Consider the following 22,655-nt stretch of genomic DNA (forward strand, 5'->3'; position numbering starts at 1 on the left):
GCAAGAGATTCATGAAGAAGCTGGACTCAAAGTCATCTCTGGTGCAGATACACAATTTGTCTGGTCAATCTATGGGCACTTTCAAACATTACTGCCGAAATCCTTGTCCAGGAAAAATGATTTGCTCCATTCTGCCCTGTTGTCAGTACAACGCCTGAAACAATTCATTTTAAATGGGTATCTCAGTAACACAAGCAGAAAGGCAGCTATTACGGGCCAGAGATTCTTTATTCCTATTTCTGGCCACCCAGACTGACACTGCAGAAGCAGCCTGCCACCAAAAGGCCAAATCCCAAAAGTGCATCTGAGCTGGGACTGACTGCAGCACGAGCAGCCCTGAAATAGGGTGAAAGTCGGAGCTGAGAGCCCCTGGGCATTGCAGCAGCTCTCACCGTGATATTACAAACATCACTGTCCCATTCAACACCACATCCACCCTGATTCAAGTCTAGCAGCAACAATCAGGAGTAGGCAGATGATGGAATATCACAAAATTACCATATCAGGGCACGGCCAGTTTGGTTGTCAGCTTCCCTCCCTAGTCAGCTTATTCAGATGTAGGAAAAACACGCTGAAACAGCAGAGGAACAAAGGACAGCCTCCTCAGTTTTAAGGACTCCTGGTTCTTAGGTGCATCAGAGGGTTCATATTGTCACTAAGGATGCAATCAAGCATGCATACACAAGTTGCACACAGTCACAAGCACCACACTCATGAAGGATCTTGAAGCAATTTCTTGTGGAGATGGCTCACCAGGCACAAAAACTATGGTAAGCAGGCCTTGCAGAAGGTCAGCAGGGCAAAGAAAACCAAGGAGGTACTGCTAGGGAGCAGCTGCTCTCCATAGCTGGGCTCCATCAGGTGAATCACCCTTGGCACTTCTGCTGCTGCTGTAGTGGGAAGATAGGGAGCTCCTTACCGACAACAGGTTTTTGTTATGGATGGACACATATCTGAAGTACAGAGATCTGTTTTCAGCTGCACCTAGGAGTGTTTGGGCATCTGTCCTCTCAGCTGAAAAAGAATGAATGACAAAGAGGAAGCACGAAGGTTTAACTAAAACCCTAAGTAATGTAATGTGGAAAAGAGAAAGACAATGCAAACAGCAATGACCAAGTTGCTGTTCCACAAAGGCTGACACCAGTTAATACACACTGACCTCTAGGTTGTGCAAAGCAAGAGTTAGCTTGTTCTTTTTGTGGTTGTTTTGTTACACTTCGTAAAATTAACAGCCAAAATTCTGGGCTAAAATTGAAATGAGTAAATATTTTCTAAGGATTTTACCCCATTTTCCCACAATTTATGTGGGTAGCAAGCTTCTATGACAGCCTTAGCTGGGAATGCTTCCCTGTTTTTAAAATGTCTGGATTTTGTGAAAGTGTTCTTTGCAAACACAGAAGTATCATGGAAACCATAATCATGTTATAAAGTGATCTGTTTTTGGATAATGCACTGAGTTGAAACAAAGGAAACAAGACTGTTTTTAGAACATCCAAACCAGTGATTCACAACATCCAAATAATGCTCCTGATTCATTCTTCATGAAAACAACCCAATCCACCCAGCACAAGATCCTCCGCAGGAAATATAAGTTCTCACCTTTAGAACTATGAAAAGTTTCTTCCCATAAAGATTCTTATCATTAGTAAATATTCTTAACATTGCCAATTTTTACACTTCTTTCCAGACAATCCCACAGGATACTGATTTATGTCTGAAGATGTATCCAAGACAGTGAGTGATCACCACAAACCAAAGGAGAGCAGCATTCACCTCTCAAACAATAAACAAAAAGCATTTATCCAAACTCTGTGATGAAATTAAAACACCAGGCTTACACTAATTCATTAGATATAATCTAAAGGGGCAGCAACCTGTGTAAACTCTGCCTTAATTGCTCTGTGTTTTTTTTAAATTTGGAGGGCTATACGTGAATGGAAGAAGCCCACCGCAAATGACAACAGTTGACAGCTACTGACATGCTGAAGTATCCAAAGAATGCAAGGTCAGGAGAGGTAAGGGACAATCTGTTTTGTTTGCCACAACTATATAAAGATTGCAAGGGATTCAGATTATGCCTTACAAGCCTCTGTCAGAAGAGTTCAATAAAATATTTCTTAATTGATTTAATTTATAAACTTCCAGAAACTACTGTTTCTATAGCATCATACCGAAAGGCAATTGCAGGCTGAATTACATTCAGACACGTTCCAGTTACACTCCCAAGGTGTCCACCATCTATTTTTATTGTATTCCTAGAAGGGATTCCATACAACCCCCAAGTCTGACGTCTGGCTTGGAAAATAGCACAAAGCCTTTTCTGGAGGTCCTGTAATCCATTCATGCCAGAAAGGGGTCATTTTCATTTCCCACATTTAAATACTGCAGCAAACCATGTGCGGGCATCATGTTACACAAGAATGAACATTATTCCAAATCCAACAACAGCCAAATGTTTCTTTGTTATTTTCCTAATTCAGAAAAGGACAATTTATAAAGACACTTCCTTTCTTTATGCCTTGGCTCCCCTCTCCACGTACAAAAAAAAAAGCATCTTCCTAACCAAGTACTCAGCCAGCCCTCCCCTCTCTAGCTGCTATTTGTTTTTCCTGCTGTAATTCTTCCTCCTTCTTCTTGTGAAGCTTTAGAAGATACTCATCAGGCTCAATTCCTGCCTCCTTTAACTCTGACATGGCTTTTTCCAAGCGGTGCAATGTCCTGGCACTCTGCACTTTTCGGGTAACGATGTACAACGTAAACTCCTTGAATCCCATCAGTTTACAGGTGTCCACCTCACAGATATCTTTAACATCTTTGGTTTTGTCCACTTGGGGGAAGAAAACCAAACCTGACATTTTTTCCAGATCTTCAATATTGACTTGGAACTCAGTCAGCTGGTGACTGAAGCCTATGGGATCATTTGGCACCACAAAAGCCCCCAGTACCAAAGGCTCCGTGGATGTTCGGGTCCGCCGGGCAAGGATCACCTTGTAGAGGTGGGATGGCACAGCCACATCATCCTTTCCAATTACCTGTCAAAAGAAACGATACAGATCTTATCAGTCAAGGGGAAAACGAAGACACGAGACCAATGCGACCACCTCTAAAAAGGAGTCACAAGGTCTAATTACACATCTAAATCACATGCAACGTTATGAGACCAGAAGATGAGATGGAAAGCACAGTTTCATTGTGACCTGTCATACAACTGGTCAGGACTGAGCTAGCTGTTCCATATACGAATCCCTTTTTCAAGGAGAAAATCAGCAGAGGGTGCTTCACTGCAGGGCCGTTTGGCCACTGGTGGTAGAAGACATTCCCAGAAGTTTCTCAGCCTTTCTCGTAGTGCTACTGACCTCACATTGTAATATTAAAAACAACAAAAGACAAAAGCAGACAAAAGGCCAAAAGATTATCCAACCATTGTCTAGATGTTTGGAAAGATCAGTATTCAGCAAGGAGATCTGGTAGAAGAATTAGTTCAATTTAATTATTTTGCTCAGCTGCAAATCAGAGCAACTTCAGTTATAGCTGAAACTGAACTGGAACCGAATCTGAAAAACATATTTGGAAACAGGGAGCCAGCCAAGACCCCGGCTCTATAATCCTCTGGTGCAAATCTGTAAGTGTAACTGACACAAAGGGATGGTAGAGGTTCCTGTCATACTGCATCACACTGTTAACACTATGAAGGCTGTTTTTAGTAACAGTGGGTCTATACATTTCACTTGAAATTCCTGGTCTGACATCTCCAAATCATGTACTTTTTAAATGCCCATTTCAAGCTTACTCCAGCTTACCTTCTACCTTCTTTTGTCCCTCTATGATCCTTACACAGGTTGTATTTAACAGCTACATTACCCAAAGAAATATTCTTTTGGGGGCACTTGGATCTAAAGTACATTAAGTAAGAAGCAATATTTTGGAAGAGAGAAACAAATGCTTCATGTGATGCACCTTTTTCTCTCACAAATTCACTGTGATTCAACGTAAGGGCTCATACATGTTGGATTTCCTACTGTCATTCACATCGGGATCCAGAAATTTAACTGAAGCAAAAGCAGATGATGAGGACTTTGAATTCACATGAAAGCTGCTACGAACTCACACGTTTACAATGCATATACCCCCACTCTGTCTCAAAAGTTACATACATATTCATGACAAATGTAATTTTTGCAGCAGTCAAATGAGTCCAGCATGCTCATGCATGCGCTGCATTAGGCTTTTTCCCACCCCCCTCTGCAATACTGATGAACTGATTCTGCTAGGCTGATAAAGTACAACAGGCTCACACAGGGGAAGTTTCAGCTTTGCATAATCCATAATCCTTCTGTACAATCATCTTTCTAAACACTGTACTTTTTCTTCTAAAGGCAACAGAAGAAAAAGATGCAGGCTCTGTACAAGAACTACAAAGGCACTGTGTTTTTAAATGCAATCCCATAATATGGTACTATTTGCAACACTTGCAAAGGCAAATACTGCTTATTCTTTTGAGAGCTTTTGTTAGATGCAATTAAAATACTATTTCAGAGAAAGCAGGAATTTATTTCACTGCCAGAATTTATCACATTAATTGGAAGTACTTTGCAAACTATGCTGGTACATCAGTTTAGTCATGCTCTGTCCATTCAGGTTCAGTATAACTCAACCCCAGAAGAAACACTTTCCATGTACACTTTGTTTTGAGAGTGTTCAGCACTTCTGCAAAAGGTAATGCATTTTTTCAAACTGAAATTTGCCTGTGGCACTGAAAAGTTTCCTGCAGTCTGCTCCAACTGTTAATTCATCTCAGCTGCAAATTTTAGTGCTTGAAGTGTCTCCTACCTCTGCTGTCAGTTCTATACGTGACAGCTCCTGAAATCTTATTGGACTGAAACTGGAGAAAGAGCCTCCAAGAGAAAGGCAAAGCCCTAACAAAGTCTGTTTATTCCATGACTTGTACATGATCATAGTAGTAACTTCACTGGCAAATGCACTCTTAAGATTTCTCTGCTCTGTTACCAAAAACTGAGCATTCCTCCCCCCTTCCATCTATGCGGCTGTTTAACAGCACTGTTCTAGTTTATACTTTCGTACAGCAATAATCTTGCTTTTCCTAAATAAAGCTCTGCTTAGACATCTAGCAGCCACTGAAACTGGTAAGCAATAAATAAATGCCTCATGCTAAACCTACTTTCCTTTTCAACGATGACAGAAGTCTTGATAGGGAAATGAGAGCTCCTGAGTGTCAAAGCACTTTGCATTTAGCATTCAGTGTGGGTGAAACCAGGGTTACAGCTCCTCAGGATCAACTGCATAAGTAATCAAAACTGACTGACGTACTGGTAGTTTTAAAATACACTGAAAAGTCAGCATCAACCCACTGCTATACCTGGTGGGTTAAAACTGAATTATAAAAATGAATGGTGCTGGAGTGTAACTTACTTGAGAAAGCGGGTGTTCAAACTAGGGGGATGCATGCCATGTATAGAGGGTGGGAAGAAGGGAGCTAAGCAGCATGAAAAGCCCCAAGGGGTGTGAGGAGGAGGGGATTCATTTTTCCCTATTCACCCAAGAGCAGCAGTGGGTGATGCTGCTGAAGGCAGGGGTTTCTTTTCTCTCCCCAGAGTACGGGAGCTGGCAGAGCCTGTGCTGCACTCCCACCTGCTGCTCACACCCAGGGCAGGGCAGAGGAGAAGGAAGAGGCTGTTAAGCTGCACTGTTCCCTCAAGCTGCTGCAGCTCCCTGGGAGAAGAGAGCACACAGAGGTTAAATCCTGCTCCCCAGGCTTCCCTGGGCCAACCACCTCCTCCTCAGCAGCACTCCTGTGTAGTGTGGCACATTCTTTCCCAGGGCTCCCATGTATTCTCCTCCCCCAGTATGAATACAAATATACATCCTAGGTCCTCTTTAGCTGACCCCTTTCCCCTTCTCAAAACTTCATATACACAAACCAGCATCCTCTGCCTGTTGTATAAAAGACAAGAGGAAGTGAGAACATGTAGATGGAGCTGCAATGAGCATCTCCAATTAGGGGGTATGTGGCATGTGTAAAACAAACAGGTGAGTGTGTTGAGTGAAACTAGAAGAGGGAACAGGGGATTGAGTCTGAGGACTGAGTGGGTGGATAGAAAGGCTGGGGAATGAATAGAGCTGCATGTAGAATACTTAGGTATGAAATGGAAATGCTGAATGCCTGGAGTGGGTGTTAAGGGAAAAAGAGACCCTGTGCTTATGTAATATTATGCAAATATATATATATATTCTATGCAAAATAATGCACATTTATGCATAGTATATGAAGAAAGGAAGAAAAGAAGGAAAGAGAACTAGTTTGGGAAAAAGGCAGTGTTGGCATTTGGAGAAAAGCAGCTCTAAATACAACTCTGCTGTATACAGATATATACAGATATATACAGATCTATTTACTTGTACTGTACAGGCAAGAGCCATACATGTAATTTATGTACTATGTCAGTTTCATGAAAGTTCTCTTTTAAGAATTTAAATAAAATTTAAATAGTGCACTGCACAAGCTTTATCCCAATCTTCTGAATAGCAATAAACTACTCTTGCCATTACTTTGCTAAGTTCTGATACTATGAAAGTGATTAAGACGAACTCCAGTCTGCCAAAGGCTGGAGTCCACAATTTCATCCTTTCCTTACCCAAACGAGTGTAGCTCTGCCCCCAGTTCATTCTTCTGATAGGGAATATCATCAAGAAAGGAAACAGAGGGTGCCTGACAAAGAATAATTGTGTTGGTTGGTTTCTTTTTCCTGAAGTTTAACACATAGGTGAACTGCACACAGATGCACTCCCAATAATCTATGCTGTTAATAATTCCTGTTAAAAAAATAAATGTTGAGCACATGGTAGTATTTACATCATCATGCTCTGTAATAAATCACAAACTGCTCTTCTTTTGGAGTAGACACAGAAGGTGCAGAGGAGTACAGAGATGCCCCCCATACACAGCCCAACAGTGTGATTCCAGAGAAGTGAAGTTTGCAGCTGAAGCAACAGGTAAGAAAAACAAACTCAACAAATCATTTGCTATTGCCACCTAGAGGATTTTCCTACTGAACTACAATAGTCTGAATCACTTCTTTAACCTGCACCACTCATTTATCTTGATGCATGCCAAACAGAGGCAGAGAGCTTATACCCCTATTGTAACAGAAGAGAAAATAGGTTTAGATTACCCATGCACAGATGTTGACTTTGATTTGTGCCAGTCTACCCATAGGCAGCACACGATCTTTCAGCAGTCAATGCCCACAACAGCTATCTGTTCCAGCTGGAAAAGAGCAAGTTTTTAATAGTATATTTGACTCAAAAACACTTCACGAGGTAATACTGCCTAGAAAAATACAGCTATGGCATACTGAAAAACAATGCTGTGCCACAAGCTTTCACTCCACACTGAGAACAAGCCACAAGGTGAGTTCTCTTTATTCCTGCAAAACTTTCATAGAATCATAGAATGGCCTGGATTGAAAAGGACCACAATGATCATCTAGTTTCAACCCCCTGCTGTGTGCAGGGTCACCAACCAGCAGACCAGGCTGCCCAGAGCCACATCCAGTCTGGCCTTGAATGCCTGCAGGGATGGGGCATCCACAACCTGCTTGGACAATCTGTTCCACTCACTGTGTGAAGAACTTCCTCCTAATATCCGACCTAAACCTCCCCTGTCTCAGTTTAAAACCATTCCCCCTTGTCCTATCACTGTCCACCCTCACAAACAGCCGTTCCCCCTCCTTTTTATACACTCCCTTCAAGAACTGGAAGGCCACAATGAGGTCTCCCTGGAGCCTTCTCTTCTCCAAGCTAAACAAGCCCAGTTCCCTAAACCCTTCTTAATAGGAGAGGTGCTCCAGCCCTCTGATTATCTCACTTTGCTAAATCTTTTATTTTGCCTCAAGACAAGAAAAAATAAAAAAGCACTCTTAGTTTGAGTTCTCTTTTAAACATATTCCTTTCCCCATCATCATTTGGGATACCAAAGTGAGATTTCAGATACTACTTTTCTTATTTTGTTTTCTATTTGTTTACTGTCCTAACCTCTTGGAGCCACTCCGCTCGTTCCCTTTGGTTTTGCTTTGCTCTTGTTTTCCTTGGTGATCTCGTGCTGGCTGAAGCTCTCCCACTGAATCGGTGTCATCTAACACTGCAACATTATCATAATGTCATATTTGGCACAGCGCTTCTTTCTTTTCTATTACTGACATTCCACAAGTGTATAAAAAATTTGTTATGCTCAATGTTATTCCCAATTAAGTGTGGACAACGGTCACAAGGATGGGCCATTAAAATGCGTGCAATTCCTGACATCTGGAGATGTTTGCACATTGCTAAAACAAGGAACGTGTTGGTTAGAAGTTCTGCAGACTTAAGGAGCTCGCAGGGACTGACAAAGATTAAGACAGAAGCAACAAGATTTCTCAGAACAGAGAGAATTCAGTAAGCTTTGGTAAATTCAGTCTCACGCTTCAGTCTGTCGATGGGGATTCTTCCTAAGAATGGCTTTCTGCATAATTTTGACCAAACCATTTAACTGTTCAGGCCTGTGTTTTTTAAACTGGAAGGACAAATCTAATATCTGCAAAGTGCTAAGGTAACACAATGAAGCATGAAGTCATTTGCCAATGACAAAATTTAAGCTTAGGGCACTAAATAATGTCACTTTCACGGGGGCAATCAGACAGGAGGAAGCAGTCCCTAAAAGTGATAGTTTGGGTTTTATGGGAAAGTAACTTCCATTTTACATGAACAGTTTAATAACAGAATACTTATAAGAAGAGCAGAATCGTTGCTCTTATTAGAAATCCTAAAACAAAAGTTATCTTATTTTCCTTTTATACTGCACTTGTGACAGGTTTCTTACCACTCTGGGCAGCTCTCTTCTTTTAAAAGAAAGGACTCACGAATTTCCAAGTAGTATTTTGCCACCTAGCGACTACAGAACGAAAATCAGCCACGAAGAAAATTAGCCAAAGGGATTTGTCTTTTATCAGTGAGTGCCAGCACTGGGTTGGCAATTATCTGAGATTCCTGTAGAACCTGGTAAACAGAAATCACACTCAATCATGATTTAACTGCCAGCACACATGGAAGAGGAGTTGCATCAGAGCATCCAAACATCAAATGCATTGAAGTGATAGCTACAAAAATTCCCTCTGCACTCTAAACTCTCTGCATAATGACCAGAGAACAAAGCCACCATACCACAAGGCTGGAAACAAGCAAACACCCAATTCCCCACAGAACACTGCACCTGGCCATTAACAAAATTAAGATTCTGTCACATTCCTTGGAGTAAAATTTCAAGGGCATCTTTCCATCATCCCAAATAAAACTGCAGCTCTCTCTGAATAAAGATTCACTCTGTTTCAGCTGTAACTTACGGCATGATACTGACCAGACCTATCACATGTTTTGTTGTAGGTGAAGTATCATTGCTGCTGATACCACCTCAGTTTTGATGAACAGGAGCTTTACTAAAAATTGCTATTAAATTCTGTATAGAGACAGATTGACTATCAAGCAATATAAAAAAAAATCCCTTTGCTAACAGTGTAATTCTGCTTAGTTGATTGTTGCTGCAGCATTAACTGCCTTCACTCTGATTCATTCTGGATTTGTGTTAGGCAGCACTGATTCTGTTGATAAGTGTTTTTTCTTCAATATGTGATGAAACTTCATCAGATAGCATTGAGAAGAATTGAGAGGTATGAAAGCAGTCCCAGTAATACGGAAAACACAGATTAAAAAAAAAAAAAAAAGACATTAACAAACTGCTACAGAAATTCACAGCCAAGTTCCCCAAATGCATTTCAGGAAAACTTGTTATGGCTGCTCTGACTGCCACTGCCAAATCACTCAGCAATCTCAAAAAGGAAGGAAAAAGAGACAAGAGATTGGAAGGAAAAGAAAAGCCGTGCCTAATAACAGCATTGAAAGACATCTCCACTTTTTTCCTTTTTTAAACAGAGTGTGTATGTAGGCATTCCAATGCCATATTTACATTATGACAGACTACTGGTCCCACACACTCCATTTAGGTTATACTTAACACGAATTAATACCCAACCCACTGTAGCCCCTATCACCATGCTCTTCCTATAACCAAAGAACCTTCAGGAGGGGTACAGTGCTAAATAAAAGCAAGCCCGTAAATATATCCTGCACCTTTGGTGTCTCTGCTCCTCCCATCTTAACCCAGTGTCTATTATTTTCACTTGTACATCATGTCTAAATTTAGGGCTGACAGAGCTCTAGTCACTGACACCAGCTGATCTAAGATCTAGGCCTTGAAGTTTTATGGGATGTTTGTACCAGGCCTACATCCCTAGGGGGTCTGTGCAGCCCTGAGTCCATTTGGATCAGCCAACAGATAGCAACAGTCCCCAGGCTTATTTCCAGCTTTAACAAAAATTGCTTCTCTCATGCTATGTCAGCTAGGAGAGAATCTCTGCTACTTCCTGACTAGGGAAAACCATCAAGTACCACCTTCTACTTGAGAGCAGCACTCTGTTTCCCAGGGACTTACTTGCTACAGCAGTAGGTGACAAGTACGTGTGCCTTCTGGTACATCTGCTGTGCAACCCCTGCTCAGCCTAGGAAAGCAATTATTCCATTTTGAAAATTAACACGAGCTCAGGACATCACTAAGTAGGAGAAAATGTCTTCTTCAAACAACAAACACATAAACAGTACCTTCCCTCGTCAAGCATTGCAAAACCTTTCTTACTGTTTACTATGACGGCACAGGGGGAGAAGAGGGTAAGCAGTTGAGCATGACCCAGTAGAATTACTGCAAAAATCTGTATTTCAAACTCCAAATCTGCTGACAGAGAAAAATCACTGAAGTGACAGTCACTGGGGAAGAATAATGTATAAAATGAGATGCTGTCGTTTTGATTTTGATCCGGACAAAGATTAAAAAACCTGCATCTGCCTCTCGAATGACACAGAACAGATTTTTCCTGTTGGCATTCTATTTTACATATATTCTCAAAAATGTATTTTTCAGATACCAAGCACGGTCATCAATCTACTCTATGCAATAAAAGCCACTGCTGGAGACAGATGAAATGACAGATGAAATGACAGAACATATCTGAGGATACAGCAAGTTCAGCCAATAGATAGAACAACGCTGGCATCTAAGGAGTTCAAGGTTAATTCCCTTTCTGGAATTAAAACAGCAAATGGTACCAGAGTCCAAGCAGGAACTGGGAACAGTGCCATGGCCGATGCTCTGTTTTTCCTCTATAGTGATCTAAAAATAACTTTTTTGGATGTCTGATGAGAAAAACACCAGCCTGTAAAGCCACGGATACATATTTCCTCACTTCTTTAGCCAAAAACAAGGAAACTGCAATTGAACAGAGGATCTGAAACAAATCAATGCAAACATTCACTGTAGTTTTCTTTTTTCCACAGGTCTGGTCCTGAAGGAGGAGAAAAACATCAGAAAGGAGCTCAGCCTTAAGTTACATCAACAGATTATACGTTGTGAATTCCAGCACTTTCACGTACACCACAGCACTTTCCTTAAACAGCACATACAAAGAAGAAGGACACCTTCACGTCAGCTTCATAAGCTGAAAGAATGAGGACTAAAAGCCTTCCTTTTCTAAGTCCTTTGTTCGAATCCAATACAGTTCACTCCTGAATGATGTTTAAGAGCTGTGTTCCCTTCCTGTTCTACTGAAACACTCAAGGATTCTTGGTTTGGGGCAGACTACCAAAATCAATGACAATTACACCTGAGATATGTTTGAAAAGAACTTCTCTCCAGTGCTCTGACCGGTTATGCTCGCTCTTCTTAGAGTGTATGATGATACAGAGAGGAAAAAAACCCACCAAAACATGCCTTTCCACTCTGAACTCCTCCTAAAAGAGAACTCCTCTGGCAAACAAAGGAAGTTACGCCATGAAGAGATTTCAAAGTAACAAAACAATTCTCAGTCTGTATTTATTTATGCTTAGGAGCGTACTCCAAGAGGGTCCAACCCAAATAATGGAGCCTTTAATACAACACCCCACACATACACATAACACCCCCCCCAAAAAAAAACCAATCTAACATTCCACCTCTGGACAGCACTGTCTGTTCTTAAATACAGCTCAAACACAAGTCATTCTAAAGAATGAATTTCATCCTAGGGAGATGACTGAAGGATTTATGAACGTGGCCAAATGGCGGAATGAAAACACAAATCTGATCATTCCACCGATTTCAATTCCACGCTGAACTTCACTTCATAGTTTATATTAAAACCAAAACTGATAAAACATTCATAAAAGATCAGAGTTGTCATCAAACCCAGAGATGATGAAGACAAGAACAGAACGGTACGATAATCAAAGCAGCAAGGACATTTTGTGCCTCTGGAATCACAGTATCAGGTTACTTTGAATAAAGGCAGTAAGATGCAGTGCTTGCCCTTATTTCTACCTGCAGAACACTAACATTTACATTTCAAAACCAAAATGTGGAGCCACGATCATTTTTCAGAGAATGTAACCTCAGTAAACACTTTCTACAGAGAAAAATTAGAGGAAGATGACTGAGATTAAATCGAATCGGTACATAGGTGCAGGTGATAAATGATTCAACTGCTTCCTGGAAAATCATTTTCAGCTATAACATTTCCAAGTCAGCTCAGGATTTTCAGCTCAGTGTAACACTAATATGCATTTTTGAGGATAAAAATAAATGCAATACCCTGACAACTTCAAGGGAGACAATTCCAGCAAGCTCTGCGTAACTCTGGGGAATTCTTAGGGTACCATTCCATGCAACACCTAACCAAATGCTCAGCTCAACGTTGCTGAAAGAGAACATCTCCCTCGTGTGCTTCTGCCACGTTCTGTTACCAGCATGCACTCAGCTCCTTTGTGCACTGATGCATCTTTCAACAGCAGTAGAAAAAAAAAGGCCAAAGCCCAAAGAAAAAAATCGGATAAGGATGGTTCTCTGTTGCACCAGTTAATCAAGCACCTTCTGGAAGGATCTGACAACCAACGTGTGCAGACAAGGTTAAGGACTGCTAAGTGTCATAGGCAGTAGCAAAATCAACATGCTCTCCTTCAGGTGGCAAGGAACCAAAGCCAGACTGAAGTCAGCTTTGCCACTAACTTATAACGTGACACTGAACATGACCCCTAACTACTACTTATTATCCACCTGACAGTGAGCACAGTTGTCATTTTCCTCACATGGCTGCAGCAAGAGCTGGAGTTTGGAACTGCCACCAGGTATGAAAAAGATGCATTATCACCACTGTACTTTACGTGCATAACATATGACTGCTTGGGAAAGAAACAAGCAAGCCAGCCAGCCAAAAAATAAATAAATAAACAAACAAACACTGCAACAAAACAAAAACCAAAGTTGTGATTTCATCACAGTCAAGGTTATAGATGTGTGGGTGATATATGGGATAGATTAAAAAAAAGCAAAAAAACAAAAAAAAACATAAAAGTGAGCATTAAAAATTAGATTCTTCCCCAACTGTGTTCCAAGCTCAGTCAAACAGAAATCAGCTGTACATTTATACTGGAGAAACAGTGCCTAAATCTTAGAGCTTAACAAGCCACCATTAAAATATCAACATCTCTCCCTTTTGCAACTCTCACTTGCCTTTGAAACAGGGTTGTTATTTTTTGCTTTTTTTGTTTGTTTTTTGTTATAGAAGCAAGCTACTCCTAAGGGAATGGGCTGGACAGATGTATCACTTGCAAGCTGAAGCTGAGGTTAATCTGAATACCTATTTTCAAGGCAAAGTGTTTCTTCAAGAGGTGCAAAATACTGTATTTATTATTTGCATTATGCTAGCTAGCATTTAACAACTGAAAACAACAATAATATGTTATTACATAGGGGCAGAAGAGTGTAGGAAGGTCCTTTTAAAACCTTACTATGCTCAGATCCCTCAGATGTGTGAACACATGCTTATAAGGATTAAATCAAGACAAGTAACAATAAATTCACCTCTCAACATGATAGCTTCTCCTATTTGTCTGTCAGCGATGGTTTCTAGAGTCTGTGCATGATGAAATGCAGATCTTCAGAGTATTCAAAGCAAGTAATAAAAATGGGAAGGTACTAATATTCAGGATCAGCAGTTACACCGTATTCACCTAATGCCTCCCAAATGAATGAGGTCTTGTAATTGATGCTGATATTCCTAGATGGGTCTTTGCAGCTGAGATTTAAAGTGATGCATATGGGGTATCAGCAAGCAGCTGTTTCTGAAATTGTTTTTTGTGGGTCACATGCATTTTGTAATCACTGTCAACCCAGCAGCGTATGTACCTACCTGGTATGTAACACGCTTCTTCCCATCGTCGTTTGTTTGAGGCAAGGTCAGAGGTCCAGAAACCACCCAAACATCCTCAAATCTTTCCGTCAATTCCCGACAATACATTTCCATTCTGAAACACATTTGTTAAATCGTGAGATTCTTAGTTCAAACGGTTCTACCACATTACTGGATTGGTGTGATCCCCTTAAGGAATCAATGCCCTGCCACAGACAGTTCTTTCTGTAGACCCATAGAATGGTCTGGGTTGAAAAGGAGCACAATGCTCATCCAACCCCCTGCTGTGTGCAGGGTCACCAACCAGCAGCCCAGGCTGTCCAGAGCCACATCCAGCCTGGCCTTGAAAGCCTGCAGGGATGGGGCATCCACAGCCTCCTTGGGCAACCTGTGCCAGTGTCTCACCACTCTCTGTGTGAAAAACTTCCTCCTAATATCTAACTTAAACCTCCCCCGTCTCAGTTTAAAACCATTCCCCCTTGTCCTATCACCATCCACCCTTGTGAACAGCTGTTCCTCCTCCTATTTATACTCTCCCTTCAAGTACTGAACGGCCACAATGAGGTCTCCCTGGAGCCTTCTCTTCTCCAAGCTAAACAAGCTCAGTTCAACCTTTCATCATAGGAGAGATGCCCCAGCCCTCTGATCATCTTAGTGGCCCTCCTCTGGACCCACTCCAAAGCACTTACGAAAATTCCCACCTGATATTTTTTGCTAAGTCTACTTAATGCTTTTTGCATAAAACTGATTAAAAATTAAATAGTTTTTCCTGAAACAGTAACATCGTTTTTGTTTTCTAAACTAGCTGATTTGTATTATAATTTATCCTCCAAATAAAAAGGTGCTTCTAGATCCCACTGTGTTTTATAAAATGGGAGGTTATAGCCTCACTTTGATCTAACATCCTAAACACCACAGAAGTCATGTTAAGAGAGTTTCATTTCCTTCTCCCTCCTGTTCTTCATACCTATCACTTGGGCCACCTTCAGCACTCCTCATCTCTTCATAACTCTGAGTAAAACCAGATAGTGAGTAAACTGAATTCACACAAAGCAGAATGAGCAGGAATGACACCCTCCTTCCTCGGTGATAGTGAACTGCCATATGATGAGCCAAAGCACTGACCACAAGCTACATTTTTCTGCTGTTATCAGCTTTGCTTCCAAGCACCCAGCTCTCCTGGCTGCCTGACCACGTGGCAATACAAACACCACCTGGCATAAGGGAAGAAGGAATAAATGCAACAAGGGAACAGACTGTGTTAGCAGCAGCAGGGACAGAGATCAGACAACAGTGATCACGAAAATGCACTCAAGACAGGAAATGACATTGAAACACTACAATAGAAAGAAATCTGCTACTGGTAAGAAAAGAATGAGGAGTAAATACTAAGGTGCAGTTAGACCACATCATCAAACAGCTTACTTATCTGATAGCTTCCTCAAAGTCCTGCTCTCTCTCCTTTCTTACTGCTTCCCTTGCCTGCCCCACCTAAACAGTCCTAACACATCTTCCGTATTTGCTGTGGCATTCATCACGCCAGCTGATCCAATCTTCTAAGCTTGTAGAAAGGTAACCAACCAAAAGTGATTCAGCTTAACTGGGTTAGTAAATAGAGTCAACTCACCATAGACTCAGAGAAGAATCACAGCTGGAATGGGGAAAAGCAGCAAAAACACATGGCTGGAGGGCACACACCACTTCAAAAAGCAACAGACTGATTAACTAAGCTGTCTGCACCTCAGAAAACAATTCAAGAAGCAAGGAATTAAAAATAGAGAAAGGAAGAGAGTACTAAAGCCAGGAAGGATGCAGCACGTGACGCACAGTATTCTTAAAACCACACAGCATTAACAAAAGCAACTGGCAAAACCAACAGCACAAATACCTGCTTTGTGGATTTAAACCATGAGTATGAGGCACCGGTGTTGGCAGAAGGTGCTAGAAGCAGATTAAATTGTGGGGATGACAGTGCCAGGGGAGATTCTGAAATGCTCCCCATTATTTCCTGATCAGGCACCGATTTTGCTCAAGAGAAACAGAGTGACTCCAGCCCTAGATTGGTTCAAGAACCCAACTTTGGTATAAGGAAACGTTACGCTCAAATATTTGGGGTGTTAAAATAATACAAAAACATCTCTTAAAATATTATTGCATTTTATTTGTCCATAAAAGAGTATAACCTTACTGAATGCCTCATATGATTTTATATGCATTCTTGTAAAATCAGAATGCAGCGTGTTGTTAACGGTGATGCACTTTTAATAGACTTTTAGTACAATGCTGTACATAATTTTGCTAACCTTCCCTTGAGCAAACCTTGTAAAATTCATCGTTTTTCTCTCCTGTTTCCAAGTCTTCACTACTATCTAAGTCCTACACGAGAAGCACAGAATGACTTCTAGTTCTATTAGAGTGCGAATGTCTCTGCACTGGGGAAGAAAAGAAAAAAAATCTTACACAAAGATGCATCTTCCACTCACTGCATTCCAAAGTTGATTCAGCCAGAGTTCATGAGACACAGAGAACTTTGCCTGACCACCACTTGGAAGCCAGCATTCCATCAAACACCTGAGCTGTGACCTCAAGCAGTCACAGCTCAGGAGGGTGCACTCAGTTCTTCTATTCAAAGTCAACAAATGTCCTTGTAGTCTGATACTGGAAGAGCTTCTTTTGAGGGGGGCATGGGAGGGGAGAGAGATTAAAACTAAATCTAAGCATCTAAACCCCTTCCTCACTTTCACTGAGCTTTCCTTAAGGAAAGCTTAAATTACCAGGCTTAACTTGCCTGATAACTTCACCCACATCAGACAGAATAAATTTTATTCTGAATGCACAGAGATGGTTGTCATGATCCCTCCAGATAGCCCATAAAATGGTTTAGAATACTTTGATATGAGGAAGCTTTATAAACACAACATTTTGGCCTGATGCTTTTCACTTATTTCTCTTATAAGCAACTTCTCACCTGTTCCAAAATCCAGCATTATTTTCATAGTTCTGAGGCACAATGTTAGAGAGATAAAACGTTTCAGCCATGGCTCTCTGCGTAAAGAAAGAAAACAGTATCATTTCAAACATCTGAGCTACAAATACATCTCAGAAGCTTCTGGATCACAAACCATTTCTATGTAGTTCATTCTTAACATCAACATAAAAAACCTAAGTCAAAATAACTCGAAAAAGATTTGGACTAAGAGGTGCATAACCTAAGAGCAAAAAAAAGAGCGCTCAACTACACACACATGAGAAAATACGGGAGAAAACAATGCACAACCTTAACCCAGAATCTTCATAGGTTCTGTGCTTGTCAATGCTTTTCAGATATTCTTCATCAAAGCAAAGGGGCTGACAGAACAGGCAAACACTATCTGCATTGACTGAGCTGTGGAACTAAGATTTTATAACCCTACTTGTATTGGGAAGACTGTATTATGTCAGTGCACTTCAAACCAGGAGGAGGATCATTCTGTGCAGTTAGCTCACCTGCTAGAACTCCCCAGGTATCACAAATAACCACACAAGGACACTTCCAGGAGGAATAAAATGAGTGGCTCTTTCGTTCACCCCGTGTCACTGTGCTGCTGCTGTGCCCCAGAGTGCAGAGCAGAAATACAAATTCAAACTGCTACTTAATTGACAAATTGCCTGCATTAGGCACATTTCACAAGAGGATCCAATAAATCCAAGCTGCTTTGTTTGGCAGCCAAGGCATTAGGGCATGCCTTTCTTACATCTCAAACAAACGGCAGGTGAAGACATTTTATAGACTGAAAGAACTATGGCAAAAGAAGGTTCTAATTTACCTTGTGCACACTGCCAGAAAGGAAAAAGCTTTGTAAATCATCCAGTCAATCCTCTTGCCAATGTGGGATAGTACTTAACAGTACATTTGCTTTGCCCAATCTAGTCTTAAATGCTTCAAAACCTGTTGGCCAGAATGAAGTCATCTTTCCTCGTCTCCTTTTAACCTGAGTTTCAGAGGATACCTCTGTGGTTTGGCTGGTGAACGTTCTCACCTTTGTTACACTGACAAAGTGACATACAAGAGGATGAGGAGAGTTGTTCAACACAGTACTAAACATTTATCATCTCTGCCAGACACGCTAATCTAGGTCTGATTCAATGCAGAGAGGTACGTCAACACAGGACGATCAGGGCACTCAATTTAGACCCCCAAAGTACAACAAGAGCATCCTACAGCACTCAGGTTATGAAGAGTCCAAGTTGAGAGCTGTGTTTCAACAGAGACCATATTCCAACTCACAAAAAACAGCAAACAGAACACGATCCATCACTTCTAAGGGTCATTTGACCCTATCTGAGAGAAAAAAAACAAAACATGGTTTAAAAAAAATAATACAAAATTCCTACTGTTGAAAATTTGTTATCTCCTGCTGGTGCCATGTGTCCTCGTGACCACCCGCTCCCAAGGTAGTCTTCATTGACAGCACTGAACATCAGAGGAATGTTAGGATCTGGTCTGAATTTACAGTGCCTTCGGTCTGCATTGCCTAAGGAAGAACACACTCAATTGTTATCATTAGGTTAACAACAAACATCTCCCCACACCACCCACATTTAAGGACTCAACCCAGTTTGAACTGATTCTAAATGAAGTATTTTTCTCCTCAAACACTGAAGAGAAGGATTCTCCTCACGGACCTCTGCTCCAGTTCTACATTCTCTTCCCTTTTTTCCCTGCTACAGACTCACTAACATGCTTTCTGTTTTACAGAGATAAACAAAAGCAAAATACTTTAGCCTTATCATAAAGGCAGATGAACATTAAAAGGTGAGACCATTAAAGATACAAACCAACATAGAAACTCTCTTTAGGAGCACAAAGATACACAGACCCTCACCAGTTTCATTTCAATGTCTGAGCAAACTACAAGCATTTCTTCTTCTTCCAAGTCTAGCCAGGAAGGAAAATGGCTGTGTTTCAAGAAAGTTACAGTTGAAGAAATTAACAATGTTCTTTTGAGTAGGTTATTTCTTCTTCACATACATAGAAGAGCTCTCCTGTTCCTCTCCAGGATTCCTGTGTTGCCTCTCCAGACAGTTGGATGAAATGCACAAAAATGACTATGCCCAAGTCTTTTGAAGCCATCTATCATTTGAGATAGAAGGAAGCTCCCACTTCTCTTTTTTTTTTTTCCTTCTCTTTTTTTCCATCATATAATCTAAGAGCAGAATGTTTTTGTGGCAAATACAAAATTGAGTTATGCCCTAAATCTCAGATTCAATAGCTATCAAATATAAATCTCGAGATGAATGCCTTATGATGTTTAACTTCAATTTGCTGTTTGCTGCATCTGATCACTTGGAAAGCATTTTAACAATTCAACTGTTAAGTCCTGCTTGAAAGTAAGCCTGGAATTACTGCTTTATTCTCAGAAAGAAGTGGAATCAATGCTACTTAGGGGTTGGCCATAAATATTTTCAGGATCACCATTTTAATTTTGAAAGGTAATTTGAAGACAATGATTAAGATATATTTAGAGAGCTACTGCTTTCATAAAACATTTTACAATTACACAGTTATCTCCATTATTAATATTTGCTGCATAAAGACTGAACTAATGCTATAAACTTAATTTATAATGACTGCATGCTATTCATATTTCATTCAGCTCTGACAGCAAAAATCACTGAGCATTTGTCTTGCATAAAGAACAAGGGAGAGTGTATTAGATAATGCACATAAGAAAACATAGCAGAACTTCAGGGAAGTAGGTAATGACTGCAGGGAGTAGGTATGCATTATCTGGCTTTGAACAATTGTAACTGTTGGTGCCCTCTGCTCCATTTTCATCTCAAACACACATTCATCTCTTCTTTCCATTCTGAGAAAACCTCTTCAGGATCTATAGGCAAAACTGTCTAGCTATTAGAGGCACTGACTCATGTGGGGCAGTACCTCAGTTGACACAGACTGGCCCACTGAACTAACTACATGAGCTAAGGAAGAGAGCAACTCTGTGGAGTTAAGCAACAAGGCTGAACTTTGCAGGTCTGAATCATATGAGAAAAGTTTAATTTTCAGCTTTATTTTCTTTGCATTCATTTTGAACAGATGGAAGCTTCATTCCAGCAACATGTCTTAAAGTGTTTATGCTGATACATACATACATACAATGTTGATCTGGTGCTTTCTGACTTTCACAGAAATTCTCACTGAAAGCTGTAGTTCCTAGAATCATAGAATCATTCAGATGGAAAGAGACCACCGAGATCATCTCATCTATCTATCTACTCATTCTCACCATGCTCACTGGTCCATGCTCCTCAGTGCCATATCTCTTTGTTTTTGGAACACCTCCAGGGACAGTGATTCCACCACCACCCTGGGCAGCCTGTGCCACTGCAGCACTACTCTTCCTGGGAAGAAACATTTCATGATTTCCAGCCTGCACATCCCCTGGCATAACTTGAAGCCATCACCTGAGACCGACTGCCATCTCTTCTTCATTACTCCCTTTCACATGCAACCCTTGGGCTGAATGTGTCTTGCAGGCCTCGGGACACTGATGTGCAATACCAGACTAATGCAAACAAGCAAACAAAGTGCTATATCTCTTTTAATTTCACTATATACATCAAGCTTAACACTGTAAAGGAGCTGACACCCATCCAGAAGCCCACTGCCTCTCGTAGGACCCTGAGTGGACGTAAAAATCCGTGTCTAGAGATCACTACAGGTTTTTTTTCTCCCAGCATGTTCCTGGGTCCATCTTTCATAGAGTGCAAATCTCATTCCAGCCTCTGTAAGTGAAAGGAAATAAAGACCCACGTACCCAGCATCTTCTGTTTTGAAATATGTTCAATCACCCATCTAGGCACCCGCTTTGCCTGATCATAAGACAGCGCATGATTTGTGTAACATCTGGTCTCTGTTCCAGCTTCAGGGAATCCGTATTTTTCCAGCAGAGACTCTTCTACTGGTTCTAAGGAGAAAAACAAACAGAAACTTAAACCCAATCCACCCCACCGGGCCCACGTCCCTCCGTGCCACATCCCTACGGCTCTGCAACGCCGATAGGGGCGGCGAGCCCCACCAGCCGAGGAGCGCCGCTCCACACCTCTTACCCTCGGGGCTCGGCTCCGCTTGGCTCTGGCTCCGCAGGAGCCGCCACGCTGCCCAGCACGAAGCGGCAGCGCCCGCCGCAGCCCCGCAGATGAAGCCTCCCAGGAAGCGGCGGTGGCGGGGCACGGCCGCCATGTCGGAGGGACGGAGGGAGGCGGTGCTGCGCTGCAGCGCCCTCTGTCTGCCCGCCATGGCAGCGTCAGCTTAGCTCCGCTCTGCCACCGCAGTACGCTGCTAACGAGGGGAAGAAGGAGTTCCAAGGGAGCTGTAAACAACGCGAAAGAGTAACGCAGCAGGAAATTAGATTAGTGCTAGGTTTTCCTCTTCTATGAGCACCCTATCCCTCCCCACCAAAAACCTGACCAGTTTAGCGATGGAAACCGCCGATATATGATGGCTCGGACCTCCCACCATCAGAAGGATCATAGAATGGTTTGGTTGGAAGGGATCTTGAAACCCACCCAGTTCCAACCCCTGCTGCCTGCCGCCAGCTCAGGCTGCCTGGCCCCGAGCACCTCCAGTGTCTGGGCAGCAGCGCCTCACTGCCCCGAGCAAAGCATTTCCTCCTGATATCTAGCCTAATTTCCCCCTCTTTCTGTTTAATGCCATTCCCCTTTGTTCTGTTCCAGTCAGACTGTGTAAAAAGTTACTTCCCCTCCTGCTCATCAACTCCCTTCAAGTACTGGAAGGCCGCAATGTCTTTGTCTTCTCCAGCTTCCCCAAACTTCCTTCATAGCAGAGGTGCTCCAGCCACTGAGCATCCTTGTGGCCTCCTCTGAACCCATAAAACAGCTCCATGTCTTTCTTGTGCTGGGGGAAGGCCAGCTGGGCTTCAATTGGAATTACTTCTTGCAATATTTTTCGAAATCTAGACACCTCTGTCTAACTGAAACTTCTTGGATACCTAGAGGTGGTGAGTGGAAGCTCTGCTCCAGTCCCAGCTCCCTTAGCTGAGCAGAAGGCACTAGAATTCAAAGTCCTGGCACTGAGCTTAACTCCCATCACTGCCAGCTGTAGTTGAACGGGCTTGCTATCGGTACAGCTTAGCATGCAGACAATACAGTTTGAATTGCTCTTCCCTGGGTATGGCAAGCACTGTTATAGTGCTACAAGAGGCAACAGCTATCCGAGCTAATTCCTTCTGCCCGTCAGAGCAGCTTGCAAACCACGAGGAGAGGCTGAGACCTCTACAGTGATTTAGCAGCAGACACCACTGAAACATCGAGAAGTCCTTCTATAAGAAG

The 22,655-nt window shown here is 41.8% G+C and overlaps 1 protein-coding gene across 1 annotated transcript; it reads right to left on the reverse strand.

The window, feature by feature from the left end:
* Positions 1-1,417: 1,417 nt before the first annotated feature.
* On the reverse strand, positions 1,418-21,618 carry EXOG (exo/endonuclease G). Its single transcript, XM_052693178.1, has 6 exons — positions 21,414-21,618; positions 21,122-21,271; positions 18,696-18,835; positions 17,290-17,366; positions 14,322-14,436; positions 1,418-3,032 (listed from the first exon to the last, which is right to left on the reverse strand). The coding sequence occupies exons 1-6, from the start codon at positions 21,601-21,603 to the stop codon at positions 2,571-2,573; spliced, it is 1,134 nt and encodes a 377-aa protein (XP_052549138.1). The 5' UTR covers positions 21,604-21,618; the 3' UTR covers positions 1,418-2,570.
* Positions 21,619-22,655: the final 1,037 nt, after the last annotated feature.

This window comes from Tympanuchus pallidicinctus, unplaced genomic scaffold, assembly GCF_026119805.1.
Source record: "Tympanuchus pallidicinctus isolate F22 unplaced genomic scaffold, pur_lepc_1.0 scaffold3, whole genome shotgun sequence".
NCBI classification, from domain to species: domain Eukaryota; kingdom Metazoa; phylum Chordata; class Aves; order Galliformes; family Phasianidae; genus Tympanuchus; species Tympanuchus pallidicinctus.